The 26,630-nt window shown below is 38.1% G+C and overlaps 3 protein-coding genes across 3 annotated transcripts; all 3 read left to right on the top strand.

Moving 5' to 3' along the window:
• The first annotated feature begins 4,972 nt into the window (after positions 1 to 4,972).
• Positions 4,973 to 12,674, top strand: grapa (GRB2 related adaptor protein a). Its single transcript, XM_059558271.1, has 5 exons — positions 4,973 to 5,301; positions 5,375 to 5,472; positions 6,759 to 6,878; positions 11,418 to 11,577; positions 12,006 to 12,674. Exons 1-5 carry the CDS (start codon positions 5,224 to 5,226, stop codon positions 12,195 to 12,197), a joined length of 648 nt encoding a protein of 215 aa, XP_059414254.1. The 5' UTR covers positions 4,973 to 5,223; the 3' UTR covers positions 12,198 to 12,674.
• A 1,256-nt stretch (positions 12,675 to 13,930) lies between these two features.
• On the top strand, positions 13,931 to 19,770 carry LOC132140828 (protein FAM83G-like). The gene is made up of 5 exons (XM_059549882.1): positions 13,931 to 14,443; positions 16,223 to 16,390; positions 17,138 to 17,262; positions 17,387 to 19,667; positions 19,765 to 19,770. The coding sequence occupies exons 1-5, from the start codon at positions 13,982 to 13,984 to the stop codon at positions 19,768 to 19,770; spliced, it is 3,042 nt and encodes a 1,013-aa protein (XP_059405865.1). The 5' UTR covers positions 13,931 to 13,981.
• Positions 19,656 to 21,326, top strand: LOC132121353 (uncharacterized). The gene is made up of 2 exons (XM_059530698.1): positions 19,656 to 20,414; positions 20,509 to 21,326. Exons 1-2 carry the CDS (start codon positions 19,770 to 19,772, stop codon positions 20,959 to 20,961), a joined length of 1,098 nt encoding a protein of 365 aa, XP_059386681.1. The 5' UTR covers positions 19,656 to 19,769; the 3' UTR covers positions 20,962 to 21,326.
• Positions 21,327 to 26,630: the final 5,304 nt, after the last annotated feature.

Raw genomic sequence — 26,630 nt, 5'->3', positions numbered from 1 at the left:
AAAAAAAAAAACCCCACTAAAATAAGCATTAACAGAATTTAAACAGACTTAGGATACCAGAATTTTAGGATTACCAGAATTTTATTTTATTACATTACATTACAGTAATGGCAACTACCATGCTACCACAGTTTAAATTTAGTAACTGTTTAACTGTTAGTAAAAAGTGGTATTTTAGAGAAAACTAAAATAGATATGGTTACTATGTTTTTCAGATTAAAAAAACAGACAGATGATGTGGAAGTTATCATTAATATTTATGTAGGTAATATATTTGAAACTGTTATTTTGGTGAAAGAAATAACAGTAAGTAAGCCAGTGAATGAGTAAATAAATGATAATAATATTTATTATTAAATATAATTAATATCAAATGGTTTAAAAAGTGAAAGTGACGTGACATACAGCCAAGTATAGTGACCCATACTCAGAATTTGTGCTCTGCATTTAACACATCCAAAATGCACACACACACACCCAGAGCAGTGGGCAACCATTTATGCTGCGGCGCCCGGGGAGCAGTTGGGGATTTGGTGCCTTGCTCAAGGGCACCTCAGTCGTGTGATTGCTGGCCCGAGACTCAAACCCACAACCTTTGGGTAAGGAGTCATACTCTCTAACCACTAGGCCATAACTTCCCAAAATTAATACAAAATACAATAAATTAATACAATTTAGATTATTCTTTGACTAGACAGACTTTAAACATATAGAATCTGTTTTCCGTCAAACCAGATGATTACCAAATACAGACAAAAGACACTTAAGGTTTATGAACTTACTTGGACCCAGATGTAACATTAGAAACATTAGAATGAACGTAATTTGATGCTTTTAGTAACTATGATACCATTTTACTACTTCCAAACATAATATATGTGTTACAGTGTGAATCTTTTATTTGAAAATAATAAAACATTGGACACAGTTCAACTCATCAAAGAAAAATTCTTAGTGAAATGTGACGCATACCTTGACGTATTATGGTCGGTTAGACTAGATTGAGTATTAACATGAGTTCACCAGTAAGGGGCAGCATGGTGTAGGTTTTCCTTCTCATGGTACTGAACTAGACGTGTTCAGTGATGAATCCTCTTTGGGGAAAGTGAAGTGAAACGACTTCTTAATCGTACAATAATTCAAACTTTTACTCCAGTTTATTACATCTCAGTTTTTATCATCTCACTAATTACAATATGTGGTAAACAATAACATTGTTTTCCTCTAAAAGTGTTCAAATCCTGTCTTTGACCTTAAAAGAGCAGTGTGGTGAAGCATTGTGGTCCCTTTCATGATGCATGCATTTATTTCTGCATACAATCTGCAAGTGACATCCTACAGTGAGGTAAAACAGAAGTTTCCATTTAGCAATGTTGAAATGTTTCCCAATCTGCATAGTTTCCTTCGCATGACTTCTTGACAATGTATGGCGTTCATCTTGTTTCTTTTGTCGAGTAAGTGTGATTTTCATTATCTAATGGTACTATGCACAAGGTCTGAATAATAATGAGCAATGAAACTCGGATTTACAGTCGAACATGAATATTTGTATTATCATAGCCTATAAATGTGGACCATAATACAACCCGAATTCCGGAAAAGTTGGGACGTTTTTTAAATTTTAACAAAATGAAAACTAAAGGAATTTCAAATAACATGAGCCAATATTTTATTCACAATAGAACATAGATAACGTAGCAAATGTTTAAACTGAGAAATGTTACACTTTTATCCATTTAATTAGCTCATTTAAAATTTAATGCCTGCTACAGGTCTCAAAAAAGTTGGCACGGGGGCAACAAATGGCTAAAAAAGCAAGCAGTTTTGAAAAGATTCAGCTGGGAGAACATCTAGTGATTAATTAAGTTAATTGATATCAGGTCTGTAACATGATTAGCTATAAAAGCTTTGTCTTAGAGAAGCAGAGTCTCTCAGAAGTAAAGATGGGCAGAGGCTCTCCAATCTGTGAAAGACTGCGTAAAAAAATTGTGGAAAACTTTAAAAACAATGTTCCTCAACATCAAATTGCAAAGGCTTTGCAAATCTCATCATCTACAGTGCATAACATCATCAAAAGATTCAGAGAAACTGGAGAAATCTCTGTGCGTAAGGGACAAGGCCGGAGACCTTTATTGGATGCCCGTGGTCTTCGGGCTCTCAGACGACACTGCATCACTCATCGGCATGATTGTGTCAATGACATTACTAAATGGGCCCAGGAATACTTTCAGAAACCACTGTCGGTAAACACAATCCGCCGTGCCATCAGCAGATGCCAACTAAAGCTCTATCATGCAAAAAGGAAGCCATATGTGAACATGGTCCAGAAGCGCCGTCGTGTCCTGTGGGCCAAGGCTCATTTAAAATGGATGTTTTATGTTTTATGGTCAGACGAGTCCAAATTTGACATTCTTGTTGGAAATCACGGACGCCGTGTCCTCCGGGCTAAAGAGGAGGGAGACCTTCCAGCATGTTATCAGCGTTCAGTTCAAAAGCCAGCATCTCTGATGGTATGGGGGTGCATAAGTGCATACGGTATGGGCAGCTTGCATGTTTTGGAAGGCTCTGTGAATGCTGAAAGGTATATAAAGGTTTTAGAGCAACATATGCTTCCCTCCAAACAACGTCTATTTCAGGGAAGGCCTTGTTTATTTCAGCAGGACAATGCAAAACCACATACTGCAGCTATAACAACAGCATGGCTTCGTCGTAGAAGAGTCTGGGTGCTAACCTGGCCTGCCTGCAGTCCAGATCTTTCACCTATAGAGAACATTTGGCGTATCATTAAACGAAAAATACGTCAAAGACGACCACGAACTCTTCAGCAGCTGGAAATCTATATAAGGCAAGAATGGGATCAAATTCCAACAGCAAAACTCCAGCAACTCATAGCCTCAATGCCCAGACGTCTTCAAACTGTTTTGAAAAGAAAAGGAGATTCTACACCATGGTAAACATGCCCCGTCCCAACTATTTTGAGACCTGTAGCAGAAATCAAAATTGAAATGAGCTCATTTTGTGCATAAAATTGTAAACTTTCTCAGTTTAAACATTTGCTATGTTATCTATGTTCTATTGTGAATAAAATATTGGCTCATGTGATTTGAAAGTCTTTTAGTTTTCATTTTATTAAAATTTAAATACCGTCCCAACTTTTCCGGAATTCGGGTTGTATATGCTAACTGTAAGAAATGACTCATTATGTATGGGAGGCAATGGCTACAAATTATTTATTCATCCTTAAATGACGATTCACATAAAAAAGGGAAAATTCTTTCATCATTTACTCCCACTCATGTTGCTCTGAACCTGTATGATTATTGTGAAGAATGTTAATAACCAAACAGTTTTGGTTATATTATAAACATCTGAATTTATTTTCCACAGAAAGCAAACAAACATGTAATGCAGGTTTGAAACAACAAGGCAAAATAAATGATGACAGAATTTTTTATGTTTGTTTATACTTTTTATTTTATCCTAAAGTATCTGTTTAGGAGAAAGGTTCACCCCAGTCTTTTTATTTTTTGGTGAAGAATAGCGTGCATAACTTCTTTGTAAATGAGAATGTAAATGGTGTGGTTATTAATCATAGGCCACAGGGTCATATGAGCAATAATAGCAAGGTATGAGATGGGTGCAGTGCATCTATATTTTTCAACCTCTGTCACCTAGACACCCCTCTGTTTGTGGTTTCCTTGTTTCATGCTCAGGAAGCTCTTTTTCTGCACCCCCATATAATGTTTATATTGTTGCATGTGTTTCTCCGGATATACATATATATATAATGTAATTACATTAACTAAGATTCATAAAACACACACCAACTCAAATATATTTTCCTCTAAGTAGTGGAATTAATGCTACAATGAGCATTCTACAATAAAATGTTTCTTTTTATATAAGCATCTTGACTTTCTGTCAGCGGATTCACACCACCAGCAGTTTCTTATGTGCAATCCTACATCTGGGTGCAAGTCACATTCACAGGTTGTCTTTTGTGGTGCAAAATGTTTCCAAGTCGAAGTAACAATTAAAGTCACGGAAAATATTGTGTTGAGTGCTGCTGACATCCTAACTAGACCTTTATGCCTGTACACATACAGGTGCTTCAAGTCTTTGGTACTTTTATGTGATGATTTTGGCTCACATTTAACAAAAACCAGTCTAATCTCAACAAATTAGAATACTTCATAAAACCAATAAATAAATAAATAAAAATCATCACAATTAAGAGAACTAAAGACTTAGACTACTTCAGTCTGTGTGCATTGAATTTATTTAATATACGAGTTTCACAATTTGAGTTGAATTACTGAAATTAATGAACTTTTCCTCGACATTCTTATTTATTGAGATGCACCTGTACAGTAGGTTTATCACATTTAAGTGATAATTCATGAAGTAACTTTCTTTCTTTACAGCTAAACTTCAAATGTTCTGAAAGGGATTTTGTAAACAGCAACTCTCTGCCTTGGGGAGTGTTCATAACATCAGCTCAAACAACTGTCTGTGTGTACATTCTTACATACAAAATACATTCTTTTCACTGAGGAATATCAAAAGAAAAGAGCATTTCTTGTGAAATATCTAGCCAAAAATGGGGCGTTGATGTGCATTTCAGGGCTAAACAGAAGCACCAATAGAGAAACATTCATTGTGAGGTGTTCAGTGAGTCACACGGCTCTGGGGACATTGGCTCATTTTGTGTTCTTTGAATCATGAATTCTTTCAGATGAACTCCTCAGCGGATTTGATTCAGTTCCAGCTATTTCCAGACAAAGAAATGCTAGTAACATCTGAGGAAAAGTTTAAACTAAGACTTGCTCTGTGACAGATCTGCTCATAAAACAGCAGTCAGGCAAACACATGCGTTATTCTTTACAAGTAATACGCAAGAGGCTATTCTTTTCGTCATCCTCCCATTATTTTTTCAACTTTCCTGTTACTCACACAGCTGTATTTCCTTCTGTTAGAGCACACTGAGACAGGAACCGCCACCCCTGCCTCCCTCCCACGTGCTTCTCTCTCTCTCTGTTAGACCCACACACATTCTCATGCTTGTTCTCTCGGTTCATTTATCTCGGTGCAGTGTTTGACAGTGAGCTGTTTCAGTGTGTATGCTCTCTGGGCTCACCCTTTCCTCTCTTCTGTGTTCTGTTGCTGTGTTGGGACGTCTACACACATTGATCTTCTGGGATCTGGCTTCACCTCCAGCTCAGGATGGAAGCAGTAGCCCTTTACAACTTTTTTGCCACGGAAAGTGATGAGCTCAGTTTCCAGAAGGGAGATGTACTCAAGGTAAGAGCAGTTTTGTGTTTGTTTATTTGCTTGCTGGATGAAATGATTTGCTTATGGTCTTTTCATCTACTAGATCACTAATATGGAAGATGATCCTAACTGGTACACGGCAGAGTTGGTGAACAGGAAGGGCTATGTACCTAAAAACTATATCATTGTAAGGCCGCACACGTAAGTACAATTTTATTATCTGTAAACCTTGTAAAGTATTGATTTCACTTTGGTGAGTCTAGTCTTGATTCACACACACTAGATCAGAATGGTCACAGGAAAAAGAGCACACGTGAGAATTGTCTCATTGAGATTAAACAGTCTCCTGCTTCTCGGATGGTTCTTCTGAGAAAAATACTCTCAAAGCGCTGCCATTATACCAAAGCGTGTTATCATATATGTCAGTATAAACTCAAATAATTGTCAAAGAAAAATCTACCAGGAACAAAATATTTGAGCCGTTATATTTTGTTTGAATTTTTTTACATTCATTTCTAGCTATGTGGTGTCAGTATACGCAGTATGCAATGTAAACATACACACTCATAAAAAAAAAACATTTTTAAAAAATCTTATAATTTTAAAATTGACATTTTTGTGGAAACCAGCATACACAACCATTCAAAACTTTGGAGTAAGATTGATTGACTGATTAAGATATAAATATTTTTATTCAGCAAGGAAACTGGTCTTAAATTGATCAAAAGTGACATTAACTACATTTATAATGTTACAAAAGATTTATATTTCAAATGCGTGCTGTTTGAACTTTTTCAAGAATAAATGAACATCATTTTTTTATATCCCTTTCTGTCACCGATGGAGTTTTGGTTCCTTGTCACTGTTGCCTTTGACTTGCTTAGTTGGTGAAGCTTGACTGATTGCACAGACACTATTAGAAGTGATGACATCACTCTTTGTTATTGTCCTCTTGCATTAATGTTTTCCTGTTTGACACTGTTAAAGCTGCTTTGACTAAATCTGTATTGTATAAAGCGTTAAAAAAAGTGAGAAAAAAAAACGATCTGCATATCAGAATGATTTCTGGTGGATGTTCAGAATGTGACACTGAAGACTGTAGTAATGATGCTGAAAATACAGCGTTGTCATCATCACAGGAATTTTTTACATTTCAAATAATCAAATAAAACAGTTGTTTTAAAATGAATAATATTACACAATATTACTGTTTTTACTTTATTTTGTTACCAATAAATGCAGCCTTGGTGAGGATAAGAGACTTCTTTCAAATCATCATCATCATCAAAAAAAAAAAATGTAATTATTTTACAACTTATTTGTTTATAAAGATTTTTAGCAGAAACACCACTGAGCTATGAAAGAGAAACCTTTGTTAAACAGAAATTTCCTCTAGTTTGCCAGTAGTTTTCCACATAGTATTAATTGTATGAAAACATACACACAATGTCTAATAGCGCTGCTGTGCCCCTCTATCTCGCCCACAGATGGTTCTCGGGCCGTATCTCCAGACAAATGGCTGAGACTCGTCTGCGCCAGCAGGAGTGTGGAAGCTTCTTAGTAAGAGAGAGTGAGAGTGCACCTGGAGAATTCTCCATGTCGGTGAGGTAAGACACATCCCAGTCTTCCGTCTGCTGTAAGCGCCGCTGTTGGAGTCATTGTAATTTGTTGTTTGCTGCATGCCTCTTAAAAGCAGAACTAGAAATTGAATAATGAGGAAAACTGTAGGGTCCATCAAAACCCATCTGACCTACTTAGCAAAGGACGCCAATATCCTCTGCTGCTTAAGAAAATGTACCATGAAGTTGTCTGAAAATGAGAGCATCAGAAAGCTATTACGTCGGAGCAGAGATTTCATTTAAAATTCATCAAGTGCGCTGGCGCTGGAATCACATTATTATTCTGACTGGCTCGTTACCATCCACTTCTTGATGGCTGAGCTGGGTTTGGATGGTAGAGCACAAGTCTGTCTGGGATCCCGCTAACGAGCTGGCTGGGGTAATCAGCGGTGCTGTCTTGAGTGAGGGCTGGCCTCAGGTGTGGAAGCACCGGCTTGGGTTATTGTGAAATTAAATGACTGCACAGTACACTATGAAGAGTAGAATTGGCAGCTGGTCTGCAGGTCCAGGGCTCATGTGTGACGCAGCTCTGCATGCCTTCCTTGAGAGAGTGGTGTCTCTGGATACCCATTTCTAATCAGACTGACACAGGTGTGATCGATGAAATCTAGTTTGATGACCAGAAAATCTGGGAAATGTCAAATCAAGCTCACAGTGCAAAATAAGCAATGTGAATGCCTCTGATTTAGTAAATATTTGATGACTTTGGCCATTAATATCCAATGGCATCCAGATTTGAACTGGGTTAATGGGAAGAGACCCTAAGAAACCTCAGATGCTCTGATAATTTTGTTTTTCTTTGAGACCGTAAGCCACCATTTTAAAGAAGATATCCTGGGATTTTCAGATATCTTAAATGTCTGGCCATGACAGCTTCCTCTTTTAGGGTTTCAGCATATTCATTAACATGCTCTAAATACCCCAAGTGTTTTTTTTTATTATTATATTATTATTATTTTTGCTGAGTGCTGGTTGGCAACTCAAGTGTGGAGCCTGCATTGATTTCAATATAAATTCAGAAAGCAGTTTTTATAGTATTTTTTTATAGTAAATTCTTAAAATCCTGGGAAAATGTACATTGATATATACACAAATCATTCTGTAATATCTTTCATAACTAGAAACTAGCAATTATACACAGTTTGGGTGATTTTTTGAGAAATTAATACTTATATTGGGTATAAGGATGCATTAAATTGCTCTTAAGTGACAGTAAAATATACTTATAATGCTACAAAATGTATATTCAATTATCATGCGAGTCTGACGCCTGGAGTAATAGATGCTAAAAATTCAGTTTTGCCATCACAGAAATAAATCACTGCCTTGGAACTATAAGGATATATCTGCATTCTGAGCAGTTTAAAAATGTTTGCGTTCCATAGACATCTGTAGATAGAAGCCTTTTTGTTTTCTAAAAAAAGGCCCAAAATGTACACAGCTTACAAACGAAACATCACATGTCTGACACAGAATAACAATATATGAACTCAATAAAAAAAAATGTAAGATAGAATTTTATAATTCCAAGGTGGTGAGATTACATTTTAAAATATATTAAAATAGAAACGTTTTGATTTGTAATAATATTTCACAATATTACAGTTTTTACCTTATTTTTTACCCTATATAAATGTAGCCTCATAGTGAGCATAAGATAATCATTTTGAAAACATTAAATTTTACCCACTTCATACTTTTTAATAGTAGTGTATTTTTAGTGTAAGTTGTTTGTGCAGGAAACTACTCGTTTAAAAAAATGCTGGATTGTTTCAAATATGGACAAACCCAACTATTGGGATAAAAAAATAATACAAAAAATAATTAACAGTTGGGTTTGTCTATATTTGACCCGAATTTGGGTTGAAACAACCCAGCATTCTTTAGTGTACATTAAACACACATTAAATGCATGCAAATGTAACTTAAAAACAAATCTTTTATAAACATTGTTTTCAATGTTTGTATGATTTCAGCTTTAAAGTTTGTCACGGGGGGTCATACCATTTGAAAACGTACTAAATAATGTGAACTTTAAAGTACAAATAATGGGTACCATTTAGGGGTTAATAAAGTACAAAAATGTACCTTTTAGATTTCAGACCTGCAGGGTACCACCGCAGTGACAGCTTTGTACCTTTTTTCTGAGAGTACAAAGGAGGTGCAGTCTATCTCATCTGGCTCAGTGCCACAGGTCTAGGCACTCTGATGGCTGAATGAAGATCGGTGAAGAAGATAACTCAGCTGTGACATATCATCTGCTCCGTCTTAAAGTGGGACACTGACTGACTTGCCAACAACACCAAGTTTAGTTTGAATGGCATGACCACTGCAATGAAATTCTTCTATGCATATTAAAGTATATACATTAGTTCACAACTGCAAAAGCAAACATTCCTAATCCTGAGTATTAAACGCTTCACTCTAAGTGAAACTTGTCTTTCACTATTTGTAATACATACATGCATGCTTAAAAAAAGTGGGTCTTGTTGAAAAGTTTCAAAGTGCTAATTTATTTCTAAGTGATTGGACTGTTTTACCTGGCTAGCAGCCACTTAGCAACACGTTAAAACTACTTAGGACACTTCAGCAGTCACAAGACTTGCTAGTTTAAGAAACCACCTAGCAACACCCTGGTAACCATCCAGAACAACCTATGTCTTTTTAATTTTTTTTTCTCACCGAGTGGTTTCATATGTTGCTAATGATGACAAAAGATCATTAGCATCAGCCTATCAATCATCTTCAGTGAAAGGCGAGAATGCCAGCAAGCAGGTAATCATGCATTGGAGAGAAAAAGCTTGTCTGGATCTGTTCACTAGATAAAATGATTAAACTGTCAATCACTGCAATTCAAAAGAAATAGCTTTATAATAACAGCTAGCTGTAGACAATGCAAAATACCACAGCCATTTGCTGTTACCTCAACACAAGATGCAATATGTACCTGCCTTGCTACAAACCACAACGGCTTTGAAGGTTTAAGCACTTAATGTAGGTCAGCTGTTAATGGCACTGACGGCTATGAGAAATGACAGCTTTTGCTGACGAACCACCAAATCATTCAAATCAATATTTAATTACAGCTTCTGTCCTCACCCATGGCCTAAACCTCACCACCAGCATATCATGCTAGACTTTATTTCTGTTCTGGCTGGACTTGTGACTCAATTGTTCTTGTGACTATAATCAGCTCATAAATAGCACTGAAGCAACTACCGACTTTCAGGAAGCTTTGGGGGAAGTACAATATTTCACACTGACAGTCACAAGCTTTTAGGTTCATTAAAAAGCAAGTTCTCAAACATTACGCTTTTTCACTTTCTTAGAATGAGCAAGTCTTGGCACTTGCTTTTCAGGTAAACTGAGTGGTAAATTTTATCATAGCTGTGCTGCAGAAAGCAGAGAGATGGGTATCATTGTGAATGCACAAAAAATTATGGGATGACTCACGCTCGTACTTTTGATCTACTTCACTCTGGAATATCAAGATATCTTATTAATATTCATAAAGCACAATTCATTTTTAGACATGCCTTCGTCATACAGTTGAAAGAAAGTTTGCTGTTTCAAAACACTGAATTATTTAAATGTTATCACGGCTTTGAAGAGAATATTTGCAGAATTTCTTAAAGATGTCTAGGAGCTTTCTACGCTAACGCAACCAAAGAAACATCAAAACTTTATTTAGAAGACATGCTGACTAAATGTTTGGCCTGCACTGAGTACAGCTGTTTACAGATCCTAAAATGTAAAAATAAGACAGCGCAGAGAGGATGTTTTGAACCTTACTGTTTTATACCTGTCATGATTTGAAGTGTTTTGGTTTAATAGTGTGTGTGTGTGTGTGCCCCCCTATTTTTTTAAGAACTGACATTTTGTTCGATATTTCCGTGCAGGGATATTTATGCATTTTTTAAGTAATTTTGTTTTTTGGCCCAAAACAGAACTGAAATCAACTAATCATAGCAGAATCTTTGTTCTGCTGACATACATAGTTGGTATCTACAATCTAGACACAAGCATGGCAGATCAGGAACGATGTTTGGAACAGTGTTGTTATTATTAACTAAAACTGAAATGTTTTCATTAATTAAAATAAGGCTGAAATAAAATAAAACTCTTGAAACTAAATTTAATAAATGTTGCATTGGCAACTAACTACAATAAGTTTAGGTTAAGCACTAAAATTATTTAACATGAACAAAAATAAAGCTATTATAAAAAATAATATAATATAATATTAAAATGACAAAAGCATGGAACCTGAAACTGTAAAAGTAAAAGCTAATTCAAAATAATTATAAATACTACAATAGTTCAAATATATGATACTAAAATAACACTGGTTTGGAAAACCTGTTTGAAAACAGTCATTATTGCAGTTCTGTTTGGAGCCACTGGTGACACACTGCACCTTTAAGAGTGACTTAAGTGACCTGATTTTTTGGGTCACTTTATTAAATCCTAAAGGGCTTATTCAGTAAATGCTCTGATATTCTGTAGTGTTGTGTCTCCTCTGAACAGCTACGGGGATCATGTACAGCATTTCAAGGTGTTAAAGGACAGAAATGGCTACTACTTCGTTTGGGAGGAGATCTTCCCTTCCTTAAATCAGCTTGTGGACTTCTACAAGACCAACAGCATAGCAAAGGAAAGGACTGTGTTTCTGAGGGAGACGCCAAAGGTAATTAACACTTACTTAGCTGTACATTTTTGACAACAGCAATTAAAATTACATATTTAAATGCTTTTTAAATGTCTGCTGAATTGTAAATAGCTTCTTTTTTTTTTTACCAAACAGCAAAAGAAAAAAAATATTCTTATTAAGATTCGTGTACTCAGGGCTGTCAGAAATGCATACTTTGAGTACACCATGTTCAGAAACCTTGTCAGGCTTTTCAAGCACAATTTCCATATAAATTACCAGATTGCCAATTTTCCAAATGAAATGTAATCCACGTCAGGAAAAACAAACTTAAACTACAAAAAATATCTCAGGTGTGATTGTAATGATGAGGCATGTAAAATACTACGTCAAAATGGACCTAAATGTGGAAAATGTAAAGGCAGGCACAACAATAATGACCTTTGTCTGTTATCATTTCCCATCAGAGGCCCCATGAAGCACAAGCCCTGTTTGACTTCAACCCGGAGCACAGCTCCCAGCTGCACTTCCAGCGGGGTGATGTCATAGACCTGCTGGACTGCTCCAATTCTCAGCGCTGGAAAGGTCGCTGCCGTGGCCGTGTGGGCTTTTTCCCCCCTGAGTACGTCCAGCCCACCTATCGCTCTGAAGGACAATAACAACACTGTGTGTACACACCAGTATACGATTGTTAGAATCTTTTATTGGTTTAATACAACGGGAATGATCAAGCTGAGTAAGTTTGAACATGAGTTTGCAAACAGACAGTAATGAACTTACTCTGCGACAGTTACTAAAGCAAAACCATGCTGTTGACACTAAGATGACACCTGTCAGCTTTTTTTCTGAAAACTATTAAGCACCATTAAAAAATTCAAATAAATATATAAATAAAAAGTCTCTGAGCATACTCTGGTGCATTAAAATGCAAAAGGAGATTTTGAATTGTATTAACTCAATATCTTCACTGCACTTTGCTTACAAATTTGGATATTAACTCAAAAAAGTCTTTAATCAATTGCTATATTTATTGCACTTTTTTTCTGTGTACTGTATATATTGTTTATAACTGTTGATGTCTTATTTTCTTTTGATGATGTAAATGTTACCACCATGATGATTAAAATATATGAATATTAAAACAATAGTGTGTACATGTCAGTCATCTTCAGTTAGGGCATGGTTGGGTCAAGCCAGCAAATGACTGAAGTTGATACAAAATGATCAAGCTCATTGCAGATTATTTCATACCTCCATTATCTGACATTCTGACGTGTTGCAAAGTAAAATTGATTCCTAAAACTGAAGGGAGATTTTTCATCCATGGGTTTTATCTGGATTTTAGAATATTGCTTATGTATTTATTTATGAGTAAATCTGTGGTTACATGAATATTTTTTACAGCATAAATTACACACAGTCATACCTCAATTGTGAAAACTATTTTTTGGTTGTTCTTTTAAAAATGTATGTTAGTTGCTACATATGGACTACAATGTTGTCCAGTTTGCCTGTGGGGCCCTTTTTTTTAGAAACTTTTAAGAGTTTATTTTTTTTACCCATCACAAATAACGTGTTCAAAACTGCAGGTTTAAGAACAGTGAAGCTCTGAAAAAAGCTTTATTTCTGAAACAATAATTCCAGGTCATTTATGGCCAAAAGAAAACAAAATCCTTGCTAACTAGCTAATCTGAGGTCATTTGTAAATAGAAAGATTTTTTTTATTTAACCAACTAGTTAGAAATCATTTGATGGGAAAACAACGGATTTGCTGATCAGAACATAACTACAGAAATTAAGTCATGTCCAATGAAGGCATTTTAACCAACCCTATCCCCATTTATAGGCCTACTGTTCTCATACCACATATAACTGATTTTCTATAACACAATAAGCTTTAAAACTTTTTTTTCTTACTTCTGAAAATTAGATAATTTACTATGAAATTAGTTTTCTCTCAGATACATCGTCAGTGTGAGCTTCATGGTGAACACTTCTACATCACTCATGTCAAGGAAGTCCATATAGTTACAATAAAAAATGTATCTTTCCTTTTTTATGGGAAAAACTATAATACACGTCTAGCACGACATATCCTCTCATTTCGTCCTTCAAACTGGGGTAAAATCGTTCCTAAACGACGACTAGTAGACAACTCAGGTTGAATAACACCATGAAGTGTAAGTTTCTCTTACCATTGGTTGACAGTGAGTCACGTGACTAAGGTGTGCACGTTTACCTGCTCTTGCATCTGTGCGTGAACACACTCCTGACAGGATCAACTGATGAGCAGAGGCGAGTGAACCGGATCTTACACTGTATGCGTGTGCCTTTAAAATAATAATAATAACAATAATAATAAAAAATAGATAAAGTAGCCTAAATGGTCAATTATACGCAAATACATTTTAAATGCTGTTAAAAATACTTCCGAGTTCAAGAAATGGCACTGTCACAGGTTCATTGTCTCGATGATAATCACATCAACTTGCGCACTAACGAGTCCAAGCCGGAGTTCTTCTACAGCGAGCAGCAGAGACTCGCGCTGGAGACACTCATACATGAGGGACGGGACGCTTATGAGGACTACATCAAAACACACAACATCCGCTGCTTTCTCTCGGACCTCGAACTTGAGAGGATCCTCAGCACCGTGGAGGTGTACAGCCCGGGCTCCCCTGATGATAGCGCTGAGCTGCTGCTGGGGGACAGTGATGGGGAGGACATGTCCCTTCAGTACTGGCCTGAACGCTCGGACCGCTCCATCCCGCTGCTGGACATCGGCTGGCCGGACCGAGCGTCCTACCGCGGAGTCACTCGAGCTCAAGTGTACACTCAGCCCCCTTATGAGGGGCAGTCACATATTAAAGAGGTCGTTAGAAAAATGATCTCCCAAGCACAAAAGGTAAGGGGATGAATGTGCAGTGTTGGGAAGTTAATTTAGAAGTGTAGTAGCTTACAGATTACAAGTTTCCGTTTTAAAAACTAATAAGTAGTGTAACTATTTAAATTAGCCTACTTCATTAAACAATGTAACTGATAACATTTTATTACTTTTCTAAAAATCTAAGGAATGTTTTCAACTATTAATCATTTTCAAACCTTTAAAGCAGGCAGGGTTAACACTGAGTACTGTCAGACTTTCAGAATCCTTCAACTTCAATTATGATTCATAATTTAATTTCAAAGCACTTTTTACTTTACAGAGTTAAAAGCGAAACAAGAAATAGTATTAATACAATAAAAATTCAGATGTAACCTTTGTAATCATTCATTTTTATAAGTGACTAATTTAATTACACATTTTTTTTCTTAGTTACTGTAATGATTTACTGTTACATTTATTTTGTAATCAAATAACGTAACCCTGTTACATGTAACTAGTTACTCTCCAAAGCTGTCAATGTGATGTATTATTATGATTTTATTATTTTTGTTGTGACTCACCTCCAGTGAATAAGACACTGACTGTCTTAATAACAAAAATAAATCAAGCAATTTTAAAACTTTTAAAATGATTAAAACATTTACTTAAAATGAATTTAAAAACAGTTAGAAAATGATTTTACATAAAGTGAAAATATAGTGCAATCAGTTCGGACATTGCACAGTGCTCATTCAATAAATTCACAGCTAAACAGATGGGTTTTGAGTCTAGATTTAAATGTGACTGTTTTAGCACATCTGATCTCTTCTGGAAGTTGATTCCAACTGCGAGCGGCATAATAACTAAAGGCAGACTCCCCTTGTTTTGTGTGAACCCTTGGTATTTCTGACTCGATCCTAATGATCTGAGTGCTCTGTTAGGTTTCTATTCAGTGAATATATCTTTAATATATTTCGGTCATAGGTCATTGAGTGATATATAAACGAGTACAAGTACTTTAAAATCAATCCTAAATGTAACTGGAAGCCAGTGTAAGGACCTGAGGACTGGTGTGATATGCTCAGATTTTCTGGTTCTAGTCAGAATCCTGGCAGCAGCGTTCTGGATGAGCTGCAGCTGTCTAATGGTCTTTTTGGGAAGGCCGGTGAGGAGCCCATTACAATAGTCCAGATCTTTATTTTAGTACTTTTTGAAAAGGTACCACCCACGTGACAGCTTTTATATTTATTTTTTTTTCTTTCTTTTTCTGAGTGTAGGGCTGGGCACTGCTGGCACTTTGGACTTTTAGAATTAGTAAAAGTAACAAGTAAAATTGTAAAACGATTAATATAGGCCCTATATATAATTTCGAGATTATTCATATAATTTAAATAAACTGACATTCTAATGAAAGTTTTCAGATCTTGAAAAATTTAAATTTAATGTCATGAGAAATTACCTTGTGGACTTTACACAAACTTCATACAGCTTGAATACTGGTGCATTAAAGCAAAATGCACTTTCAAATTCCATTAATTGTTTGATTCATTTAAATTATTATGATGATCATATAATTTATAAATGAAGATATTTTCTTTATTGAATAGTCCCAGAGTATTTTTTTGAATAGCCCTCAGATTCCAATGCACTTTTCCAGATCTGTTGGCTCTAGTTACTTGGAATTATTTATTTATTTATTTTTATCTGTGCACAGTTTTATTTACATGCATTATCATTATCAGTATGCTTTTGACAGATATGACACAGTGTTGTTTGTACCAAGTTCTTGTGTTTTCATTAATACCTGTCCCTTTGCAGGTTATTGCAATTGTCATGGACTTGTTCACAGACACTGACATCTTCAAAGATCTTCTGGATGCAAGCTACAAACGGAAAGTTTCTGTTTACATTATGTTGGAGACCACCGGAGTGAAGCACTTCCTGAGAATGTGTGAGAAAGCAGGCATGCACACAGGACACCTCAAGGCATGTCACAAATACTTTACACACATTAATACTTTAAACAGTTGCAATTTAAGATTATTTATTAACGAGTTATTAGCAGAAAAGACACATCAGATTATTAAAAGCCTGCAGTTTAATGAGCAGGAGCAACTTACTGAGAGATAGCGTTTGAGACGTTCAGTACTCAGAATCAGAAAGTCTAATTTTCCAAACAGCCTGAGGCAACTGTGAGCACTTGTGTTTAGAGACAGAAACAGATTTCTGAAGATGATAGGTAGTTTTGCAACACATTTTTGAAATAACAGAGAATCTATAACTCTTTATGTGATAGTTAGGGAATTGTTAGAAATAAATTAAATGTATTTAGTGTTTATATACAACAGAAGTCTTTTTTTTTACCAAATGTACATTTACTATAATCTATTTAGATGTTCTGTTTTAGAAGCTTTTATGTAAATCACTTGACCTGAATAGAGATAATAATGTCTGTCTATGATCTAAAGGCACTACAAATACTTGGTGGATAGTTAACAGTTCTGTTCACTCACAGAATGAAAATACAGTACTGATGTGTGAAAAGTGATGAAAACCGATGACCACAACAATAAAACCCTCTTAATAAATTGACAAATTTCATTGGTCTCTCATTCCTCCAGGTAGTAAAGATATATATATATATATATATATATATATATATATATATATATATATATATTTTTTTTTTTTTTCCATCCACACAACCAAACATGCTGAACTTTTTTCCATTAGAACTTGAGAGTGCGCAGCATTAGAGGGGCAGAATTTTTCAGTCGATTCTCAAAGAGAGTGTGTGGAAGCCAAAGCCAGAAGTTCATGTTTATTGACGGAGACAAAGCAGTCTCAGGGTCATATAGGTAAGTCTGGGCAACCCAGTTTATCATGATTAGATCCATCCTAATTTATGGTTCTAGTACATACATCAATAAATACATCAATTAAAGTAGTTATTCAAAATAAAATTATTTTCTTTACTTTCAGTTTCACATGGTCTGCCTCTAGACTGGACAGAAACCTCATCACAGTTCTCACAGGCCAAGCAGTCGACACATTTGACTTATTGTTTCAGGACATGTACGTGATGTCTAATGGAGTGTGTCTGAGCAAGATTAATCTGAGCAGTGAGCCTGAACCTGAGTTCCTCCCTAAAGTGGTACCCATTCTATTCCCCTCAGCCACCACAGCACTCAAGCTCATTAATCCAAAGTACACTCTTGTCTCCAACTGTGTATTCACTACCAACGGAACTGCATCAAACCAGACAAGTGCCAAGAACAGCACTTCCAAGAATCAGACGGAAGTCATCAAACAAATTAAAGAGACACCAGTGGTGCCACCGGTTCACCCGGGACTGCTCAACCTGGAAAAGGCGAACATGATCAATTATGTGCCGACCTGGCCGGATCCTGACCCGCCGAGTGATGTCATTGGTTTCATTAACATAAGAGACTCCAACAAGCCATTACAAGCTCACCTAATGCGTTCAGAACTCTTTGAAGTGTCTCAGGCCATCCGATTCAAGGATCCTTTTCTTGAGGCAAAGGAATCTTTATATCTGAGGGCTTGTCCTGGACCCATATCCCAAACTCCCTCTTTTCCTGAAGCTCCAGCTCAGAAACAAACATCAGGTGAAGCACAGAAGAGTTTTGATCCAAATCAACATCAAAGAAGCAGCCGGAATGAGACTCTTATCTCGCCTTTTGAGAAGCTGGAAAGAGTGCATGTGCTTGCCTGTAAGAAAGTAAATAAAGAGGAACTATGTGTGATGGAAAAAGAGGTGGACTTTATATCTTTGCAGAGCAAAAGCACTAATAAAGAAAAAGACATTCCCAATACAATTTCATCTTCGGCTCAAGACGATACAGATACAAAGCAAGCTCTGGACAATCTACAACCTCCAAAATGTCCTGCCCAAATCTCAGAGGATCTTGACTTGAAATCATCATCATCAGCGATGTCCAACAAAAGTCATCATGACACATTTGCCCTCATAGACACTCCTTCTGTTAAGCAAAGCCAAGATGACCAAGTCATAAATGATGTTGCTACTCAAGACCACAGCGATACAAATCCAGATACAAACCAAAATGGCTGGAAAGGTACACAGACGTCTAACTTTGGCTCCAGCAACTCTTCATTGTCTGATGAATACTATGAGTGTTTTAGCCCTGTGGCTGACTTTAAGTCTGTAGGAGATGTCTTTTTGCCTGAAGTTAAACCAGAATATTTGCACAATTCGATCCAAAACGGTAACAGACAGCAGGAAGTTCCTTGTTCAAATTCATCCCAAGCTCAAGACGGTGCAGATTTGGCTAACAAACAGAACTTGTTTATTCCCAAACTTTTAAAAACATCTTGCAGTATTGTTTTCAGTTACTTATCTGCAGGCATCAAAACAACAGCTGCAACTTCCAAAACCACCTTTGCCCAAAAAAGAGACCAAGGTACCATAATTAATGATAGTAAGCTACTAGACAGTGAAACCTGCCATTTCTCACAGATCGCTAATGGTCACTTCAAATTCTCTTCGACTTCAGAGGAATACTTTGAGTGCAGTGGTTCAGTGGGTTTGAAGTCAGAAAATGACTGTATTGATCATAAAGTGAAACCAAGCTCATTGGGGACATTAAGCTCGAATGAACAACTACAGGTACTGAAGCATGTCCTGGAAACTGAGAATCTATCTGAGCTGAGCAGCCAGAACACAAAAGAAAACAATAAACCTAAAATGCATTTTGTACAGGAGCAGCCCGAATTTCAACAAATACTAGATAAGGCAGCAGACCTGGCAGTTTTTAAGTCTGGAGATAATGCCCAAACTCAACTGGATGAGAAAGTTCACAGACAAGTACAAGAGACTGAAGTTACGTCAGAGCCAGTGGTAGAAAGCAAATTGATGAGTAACATTTCTCAAGAAAATGAGATAAGTGAATCTCTGAGGGTTTTAGAGATACAGTCAAAGGAGGAGTCTGTAGAGTTAGCTGAGAACGTTCAAAAAGTGCCAATGCAAGACTTAAAACTTGAGGTAAGTCCAGAGTTAGCCTGTGAGCAACCTGAAAAAGAGCCACTACAGGACATACAACTTAATGAAGATCTGGATTTATTATGTGAGGAAAAGTTTGTACTGTTAGCTGAGAAAGATTCAAATCCACACCCGCAGGACATCGAGTCTCAAGTAAGCCAAGATGTAAAGTGTGAGGAACAATCTGTAAAAATAGCTGAGAAAACTGCAAAACCACCACTGCAGGGCTTTCAACCTGAGGTAAGTCTAGATTTGATATGTAAGGGACAGTGTGTCCAGTTATCTGAGACTACTACTAAACCACCACTACATGACTCTCAGTCTGGGGAAAGTCCAGATTTAATGCTCAAACCTTCAAAAGTGAATGCTACCCCACAGGTGTTAACAGACAATCAATTTAGGAGCTCAACACTGCAAGATAAAGCAGATGTAACTCCTGTAATTCCAGAGAAGACCAAGGTAACAAAGTTCATTGAGTTCCCTAAGAGTGAAGAACTGCAAAACCCATCAACTGATTTAGATTCTGGATCAAATCATCCACTCAACCTAAAATCCGAAGAGCATGTGAATGAGCATTTAAAACTGCAGAGTGATCAAGTCAGTCCAGCCGTGTTAAAGAGGAAATCCGAGGACCACAATCTTCAAGAGAAAGTACCAGAACAGTTTGAAACCATTGAGCTGTTGATATTAGAGGATTCAGACTCTCAGGAGACAGAGCTGAACAATTCTGAACCTATAGGACCAAGAGCTGCACTGAGAAATCAAACAAAAATGAGCAAAACTGAGCCTATAGAACCAAAGACTATAAATTGTAGAAAATCTACGGAGAATAAGCTTGGTCATGATGTTTACAGTAGGCATAGAAAGAAAACGTGTCACCCGACAGCTCTGATTGATGAGAAACAAGAAGGGGAACATATTTGTTCAAATCAGATGAACAAGAACCTGCCAGAGGCCAAACCCAAGCTGGAGTGTCTGGTTAGGAAGGTAAAAGTTTCTTACTGTACTACCAAGAACACAAAAATTGGAAAAATTGGATTAAGAAAAATATCATTAACTAATGATCTGTTCTTCATCCTAGCAACCACATCGACCAACATCCAGAATTCCTATTCAAGCAAGGGGAGGGTTAACTAAGTTACCCATCAGCAAAGCTGACACTAGCAATCGTTCATTTGGGCTTCAAGCTCCTAAAGCTGGCATGCATAGACACCCATTTGGAAAACTACTGGGGCAGAATAAGCCTAGCATTACATCATCTCCATCTCCTGAAAAATTGTCCCCAGGAGGAGTTGCTCCAGTTAGGTCAACACAAAGACCCCCTTGCACAGTCCCTGCACCAAATGGTTCCTCTTCTCCCTCAAAACTGCCACAGGTCCAGCTGATTGCACCTAAGATCGGGCAGTCAGACCAGCCAAATGTTTCCAGGAAACGCTCTGCATCCTTAACAAAGTATAGTTGCTCTTCTCCTGGAATTTCCTGTCCAGCACAAGTAAGGAAGCAGGTGACTAAAGGGTCTACACCAAACAAGTAGAATAAGGCACCAAATTCGTTGCATACTAGTTTCATGAATGTAATAATGTGCAATAAAAAAAATGCTTAAAGGCCACTGGGTTATTTTAGTATTTTTATGGAACTTTTATTGAACCATGTGAGTTGAACTCATATAAAACTGCTTTATTTATGCTATTTAGTCAGCAGAAAGTTAAAACAGGATTAACATAGGATTTTTCCAATACAAATAAGTTTTTCTAATTGATGAATGTGTTATGTAAATTTCAGGCACAGACTTTTAGATAAAGCTTTATGATTGTCCTTAAAGCTATTAATATGTAAATCATTTATTTATTTCTATTCAGCTCGATGTAAATGATCAAATACTGCTCTTATTAAATCATCACAGTTCACTTAATTTTCACTTTTTTATTATTATATAAAGATGTTTTACCATTGTTGCTACTTGTTGGAGCAGTTTCAAACAGAATTTAACTTTATCACATACCATAACTTCTTATATTATTAAGTTTTTTATTATTATAAAAAACTTATATTATTATATTATTATATCTTATATTATTAAGTTTTTTTCTTATATTAAGTTATTTTTAAAGGGATCATATGATCTTGCTAAAAGGAACATTCTTTTGTGTATTTGGTGTAATGCATTGTGTTTATGCGGTTTAAGGTTTAAAAAACAAACAAATGATTTTCCACATACTGTACATTATTGTTTCTCCTTGAGACTTTAGTCTTTTGCAACTTTACAGATCTTCTTTGTGCACCAAGAGCTTGTAACACCAAAGAGAAAGGAAAACTTGAAATCGCATCATATGACCCCTTTAAGTGGCTTGAGACTATGTGCAATCTTGTGGTGTCATCAGCCAATCATATTTGTCATGATGTCGTAATGTGATTCCAGATTTAATCATTTGCAGTCAAGGGAAAATCACTTGTGTCCAGTACTGAATGTCCATTTGTATAGATGGCAGTATTCCAGTCGCATACTATAAATGTAATGAATTATTATTATTATTACCTATTTCCGATGGTGTTCTAGATCGCATAAACTTAGACAATGTCTTAAGAACTAGTGCGACCGGCTGTTTGCCAAGGGGTAATTTGTTTAATTTTTCTGAGTCCATGTAAAACCAATTGAAGTTTTATGTAAACAACTAGATTATTATAAAAAATTGATGACTAACCTGTAGGACTAGTCTAAACATTTTATCTAACTATAGCCTCTGAACTAAACAAGCAACTACTATTGAAATGAATGCTTTCTCCAGGTAATATAGACCTTATTGTAAACAAATTAACCATCAGCAATAGGGAATAATAGATTAGACTGACATTGACTAATTTGGACAGTCTTAAACTTTTCTCAGTAATTTGCTTTTGTTGACAGGTCGAGAGAAAGAGGCAACAAAGTTTTAAAGCCATAGATCTAGGAACCTGTGCTGGGTGATTTACATGGAAGTTAGATCAGTGATGTAAATGTCCTTTCCAGTAATGTCTACAGAAGTTTTATGCTTGCAGAGCAGGCAAATAAGAGTCATATCAGCAGCAGAAGCAACAAGCAAATTCACATAGTTAATGCGACAATGAGCCCATTTGAAATGTTGTTTCAAAAAGAAGAGCATCATCATGACTCACACCCAAACTAAGAACGCTTTTAATTGTCTATGATCATAATGTGTTCCAGCCAGTTTAATGTGTGCTTACGCACAATGACGGGCAGTTACATTCTGTTTTTATAACCATAAAGTTTTAATTCACAAAGTGATAGTGATAGTTCACCCACAATCATGTTCATATCAACACTGGATTCACAGATATTTTCCTATATCTATATATTTTGTGTTCCACAGAAAATATAAAGTCATACAGCTTTGTACAAACATGAATTTCCTAACTATCATTGTTAGGTTTGAGTGGACAACACTGGACTGGTCATGTAGCCGACTGAATACATATTGAAAGCAATCGTTTGCTATACCGCCTTAGATAAAAATGTCTTTATGAGAAGTATTTGCAGGAAAAGAAGAAATAGCAGATGGTTTTTACTTCCCTGTGAAACTATAGCAGCAAGATTACGTGGGTCATACATCTTAATCTTTCCATCGCAGAACGTTTCGCTGAAGCTCCATGTCAGAAGTATTTTCTGCCCTCAGGGTTCAAGAATCATTATGGAAACAGAAACAATCTTTATCTTATAACTCACTGCAGCTTATCTGTGCCATTAAATGAAATGAATAGAACTGTAGGGAATATCTTTTAATAAACCATAAAAACTCAAGACTCTTTTATTTTCCTTTACTCTGACGAAACCGCATGAGAACAGTATGCAAATCGAAGTTAATACCAGATAAGAGAACCGCCAATCAATTTCCCCAGCATAATTTATGCATTTGGGAGAGGATGTTCTCCAAGTGTTTAAAATCATCTCGGTTACGTATGTAACCTTGGTTCCCTGAATAGGGAACGAGATGCTGCGGTGACGTCACCACGTATGGGAACACCTTCGGTGTGACGAATGTCTGAAGCCCTATACCATCCCGCCAATCTTATTGGCCAAATAGCGCGTGGCACCGCCCAGCATGCGTAAGCATATATATACCTGGTGCCGCGCGCCATTTACCTCAGATTTCATGACGAAGAAGAAAGCTATCAAGGTACGGCACGGCCAGAACCGCAGCATCTCGTTCCCTATTCAGGGAACCAAGGTTACATACGTAACCGAGATGTTCCCTTTCATAGGTCACTTCGATGCTGCGGTGACGTCACCACGTATGGGAACGCTATACCATCACGCCTGACGTACCTGATAGCTTGGATCCAAGGAAGCATTTGGTCAAGCGGAGAGAACCCGGGAGCCAGAAGCCATCCTCACATCCAGACTGTAAGACCTGATAAAAGTGCTCGGTGAGGGCCAGCCTGCCGCAGCACAGATATCATCCATAGAAGATCCACTGAGAAAGGCTTGAGAAGAAGCCACTGCTCTCGTGGAATGACCTTTTACTCCTAAGGGCGAAGCGAGCCCGCGCGCCTCATAGGCCAAGGAAATAGCCTGCACCAGCCAATGGGACATGCGCTGTTTCGTAACTGCATGGCCTTATTCTTATGTCCAAAACAGACAAACAGCTGGTCAGACTCACGCCATGGGGCAGTACGATCCACATAAGTCTTTAACGCTCTCACAGGGCAAAGACTTAGATCCCCAGACTCCGCCGCAGCAGGAGAAAAAGCCTCCAGGACCACCTGCTGAAAGCGAAAGGGATAGATGCGACCTAGGGACATAATTAGGCCTTGGTCGCAACAACACTTCCACAGAGTCTGTGCTATAAAAGTCAGGATTTATCCGGAACAATTCCAAGGGCTCAAACAGATGCCCTGATAAACCATGCAACACAATGGAAAAACCCATGAAGGGACCCGCACGGGGCGGAAAGGCCTCAGCCGTCGCGCACCCTGTATGAAGGAGAAACAGTGGATGACGGCCCACTGAGGCACCATTTATATATTCGTGGTAAGCTGAATGGCTGCCACGTAAACCTTAGGGTAGCTGGTGTCACTCCATCCAAAAAACGTTCCTGAAGGAACTCCAGTACTGACGCCACTGGGCAGTAAACTGGATCCATATTATGAGTTTCACACCAGGCCGTAAACAGTCTCAACTTGAAAGCATATAAGCGTCTCGTAGAAGCTGCTCTAGAATTCAGTATAGTCTCGGTAGTTTCAGCAGAAAGACCGGGACATATGAACTCACTCTGCTCAGAGGCCACGCCCGCAGATTCCATAGATCTGGCCTCGGGTGCCAAATCAGTCCCTGTGCTTGTGATAATAAATCCTGTCTGAGGGGAATCTCCCATGGAGAGCCCGCTAACAGATTGATCAGATCCACAAACCACGGCTGTGTGTGTGCCACCGCGGAGCCACCAGCAGCAGCTGTTCCACCCTGTCCACCCGTATTCTGCGTAATATCGCCGAAATCAGACAGATTGGGGGAAAACGCATACAAACTGGTCCTGGGCCAGTTGTGGGCTAATGCATCCAAGCCCAGGGGTGCTGGAGGGCATAGGGAGAACCAAAGCGGGTAATGCGCAGTCGTGTTTGACGCAAACAATTCCACTTCGCTTCCCCGAAAATCTGCCATAGGAGACTCACCGATTGGGGGTGCAATCCCCACTCCGCTTGCTCCAGAGTCTGCCTGGATAGCAAATTCGCTCCAAAGTCCAACGTCCGGGGACATGAACAGCTCGGATCGATAGAATTTAGTTCTGAAAACAAAGAACATGTTTCGCCAGCCTGCACAGGGGGCGAGAGAATAATCCTCTCTGATGATTCGGGTATGACACAACCGCTGTGTTGTCTGATCTGAGCAGCACATGACGGCCGATCAGCAGATTCGAGAAATACTGGAGAGCCAGAAAAACAGCCCCAACCGGACTCCGGTCAGGAGAATTCAGTCAGGAGAATTCGGTTGACATACATATTTTTAAGCGACATCACACATCGGCGTGTCACCGGAATCGTCCGATGCGGAGACAACGGGGTGAAACATTCCATACGTAAGCCCAGGCTGTTAAATGATTCAGCACAAGATCCCCATGAGAGTGTGCTTGAGTCTGCGATTGCGCTAAACACCAGCTAATCGCCTAAAATAGTTCAAACACGAACGCCCTGGTGCCGCAACGGGGCCAGAGATCCATCCATGCATTTTGAGAAATACTGATACGCTTTGCTCTCTAAAGCGAATCTGAGGAACTTCCTGAGTGCAAGATTCAGATGGTGTAAACCCAGAATGGGTCGTAATCCGTCAGTGTTTTTTTTTTTTTTTTTTACCACAAAATGACGGCTGTAAAAAACCCCGCCTCCATCTGAGAGGGGTGTACTTCCTCTATAGCCCCTTTGCTCAGCAGAGTTGACATCTCCTGTCGCAGCACCGCTATTTCCATCGGCTTCGCCACCGTGGAAAGAATTCTGCGGAAAGGAGGCGGGCCTTATTGAAACTGAATGGTGTATCCATGACAAATCGTGCGTAACACCCATAGAGAAATGTCGGGCAAGCGTTCACACACGGCCGAGACCATACTAGCGGTCTCAAAATTTCCGCTTCCTGCAACGCTGTCATACATGTTAAAATATCCGGGCACGAAAAGCTCGTGGCGTTCGTGCACAGGGGAAGTGTATGTATAAGAGCCGTTGCGTCTCGTTGTGTATAATCCTGAAACGTGTCCACGGCAGGAATTAGGCCAACAGATTGAACATCGGGCTTTGCCGCTAGCGAAAAACGGCGGCTGTGCGAGCCGTCATAAATGGGTCGTCTGTGCAGGACCCTTGAATCGCCCCTCGAATTCTGAAAGCTGGATTGCGCAGAGTGTCTGAGGGAACGTTTGGCATTACAGCTCAATCCAATGCTGCTCGAAGCACCGTTTGCTGCGAGGCAAACAATGTAGAATGTGGGGACTGCAGTGAGAGGGTTAGATGTGCATAGCAATCCAACAGCACTCTCTGTTGGAGGGCACAGTCCCTGGCAAGCATTAAGGAAAACGCATGCGTCAAACTCGCTGCGTTTCGTTGTGTATAATCCTGAAGCGTATCCACGGCAGGATTTAATCCAACAAGATAAACATTGGGCCACGCTGCTAGCGAGAACGCGGCAGCTGTGTGAACCGTCATACACTGGCCATCTTTGCCAGCCTC

The sequence above is a fragment of the Carassius carassius genome, chromosome 1, assembly GCF_963082965.1.
Source record: "Carassius carassius chromosome 1, fCarCar2.1, whole genome shotgun sequence".
Classification (NCBI taxonomy): Eukaryota; Metazoa; Chordata; class Actinopteri; order Cypriniformes; family Cyprinidae; genus Carassius; species Carassius carassius.
Note: the sequence above shows the minus strand (reverse complement) of the source record. Positions and strands in the feature narration are given on the sequence as shown.

Coding starts and splice junctions, on each gene's coding strand:
- LOC132140828 (XM_059549882.1), top strand. CDS start 13,982: ATGGCACTGTCACAGGTTCATTGTCTCGATGATAATCACATCAACTTG. Junction 14,444..16,222: donor TGATCTCCCAAGCACAAAAG/GTAAGGGGATGA, acceptor GTCCCTTTGCAG/GTTATTGCAATTGTCATGGA. Junction 17,263..17,386: donor GCAGTCTCAGGGTCATATAG/GTAAGTCTGGGC, acceptor CTTTACTTTCAG/TTTCACATGGTCTGCCTCTA.
- grapa (XM_059558271.1), top strand. CDS start 5,224: ATGGAAGCAGTAGCCCTTTACAACTTTTTTGCCACGGAAAGTGATGAG. Junction 5,302..5,374: donor AGAAGGGAGATGTACTCAAG/GTAAGAGCAGTT, acceptor TTCATCTACTAG/ATCACTAATATGGAAGATGA. Junction 6,879..11,417: donor GAATTCTCCATGTCGGTGAG/GTAAGACACATC, acceptor TCCTCTGAACAG/CTACGGGGATCATGTACAGC.
- LOC132121353 (XM_059530698.1), top strand. CDS start 19,770: ATGCTCAAACCTTCAAAAGTGAATGCTACCCCACAGGTGTTAACAGAC. Junction 20,415..20,508: donor TGGAGTGTCTGGTTAGGAAG/GTAAAAGTTTCT, acceptor TCTTCATCCTAG/CAACCACATCGACCAACATC.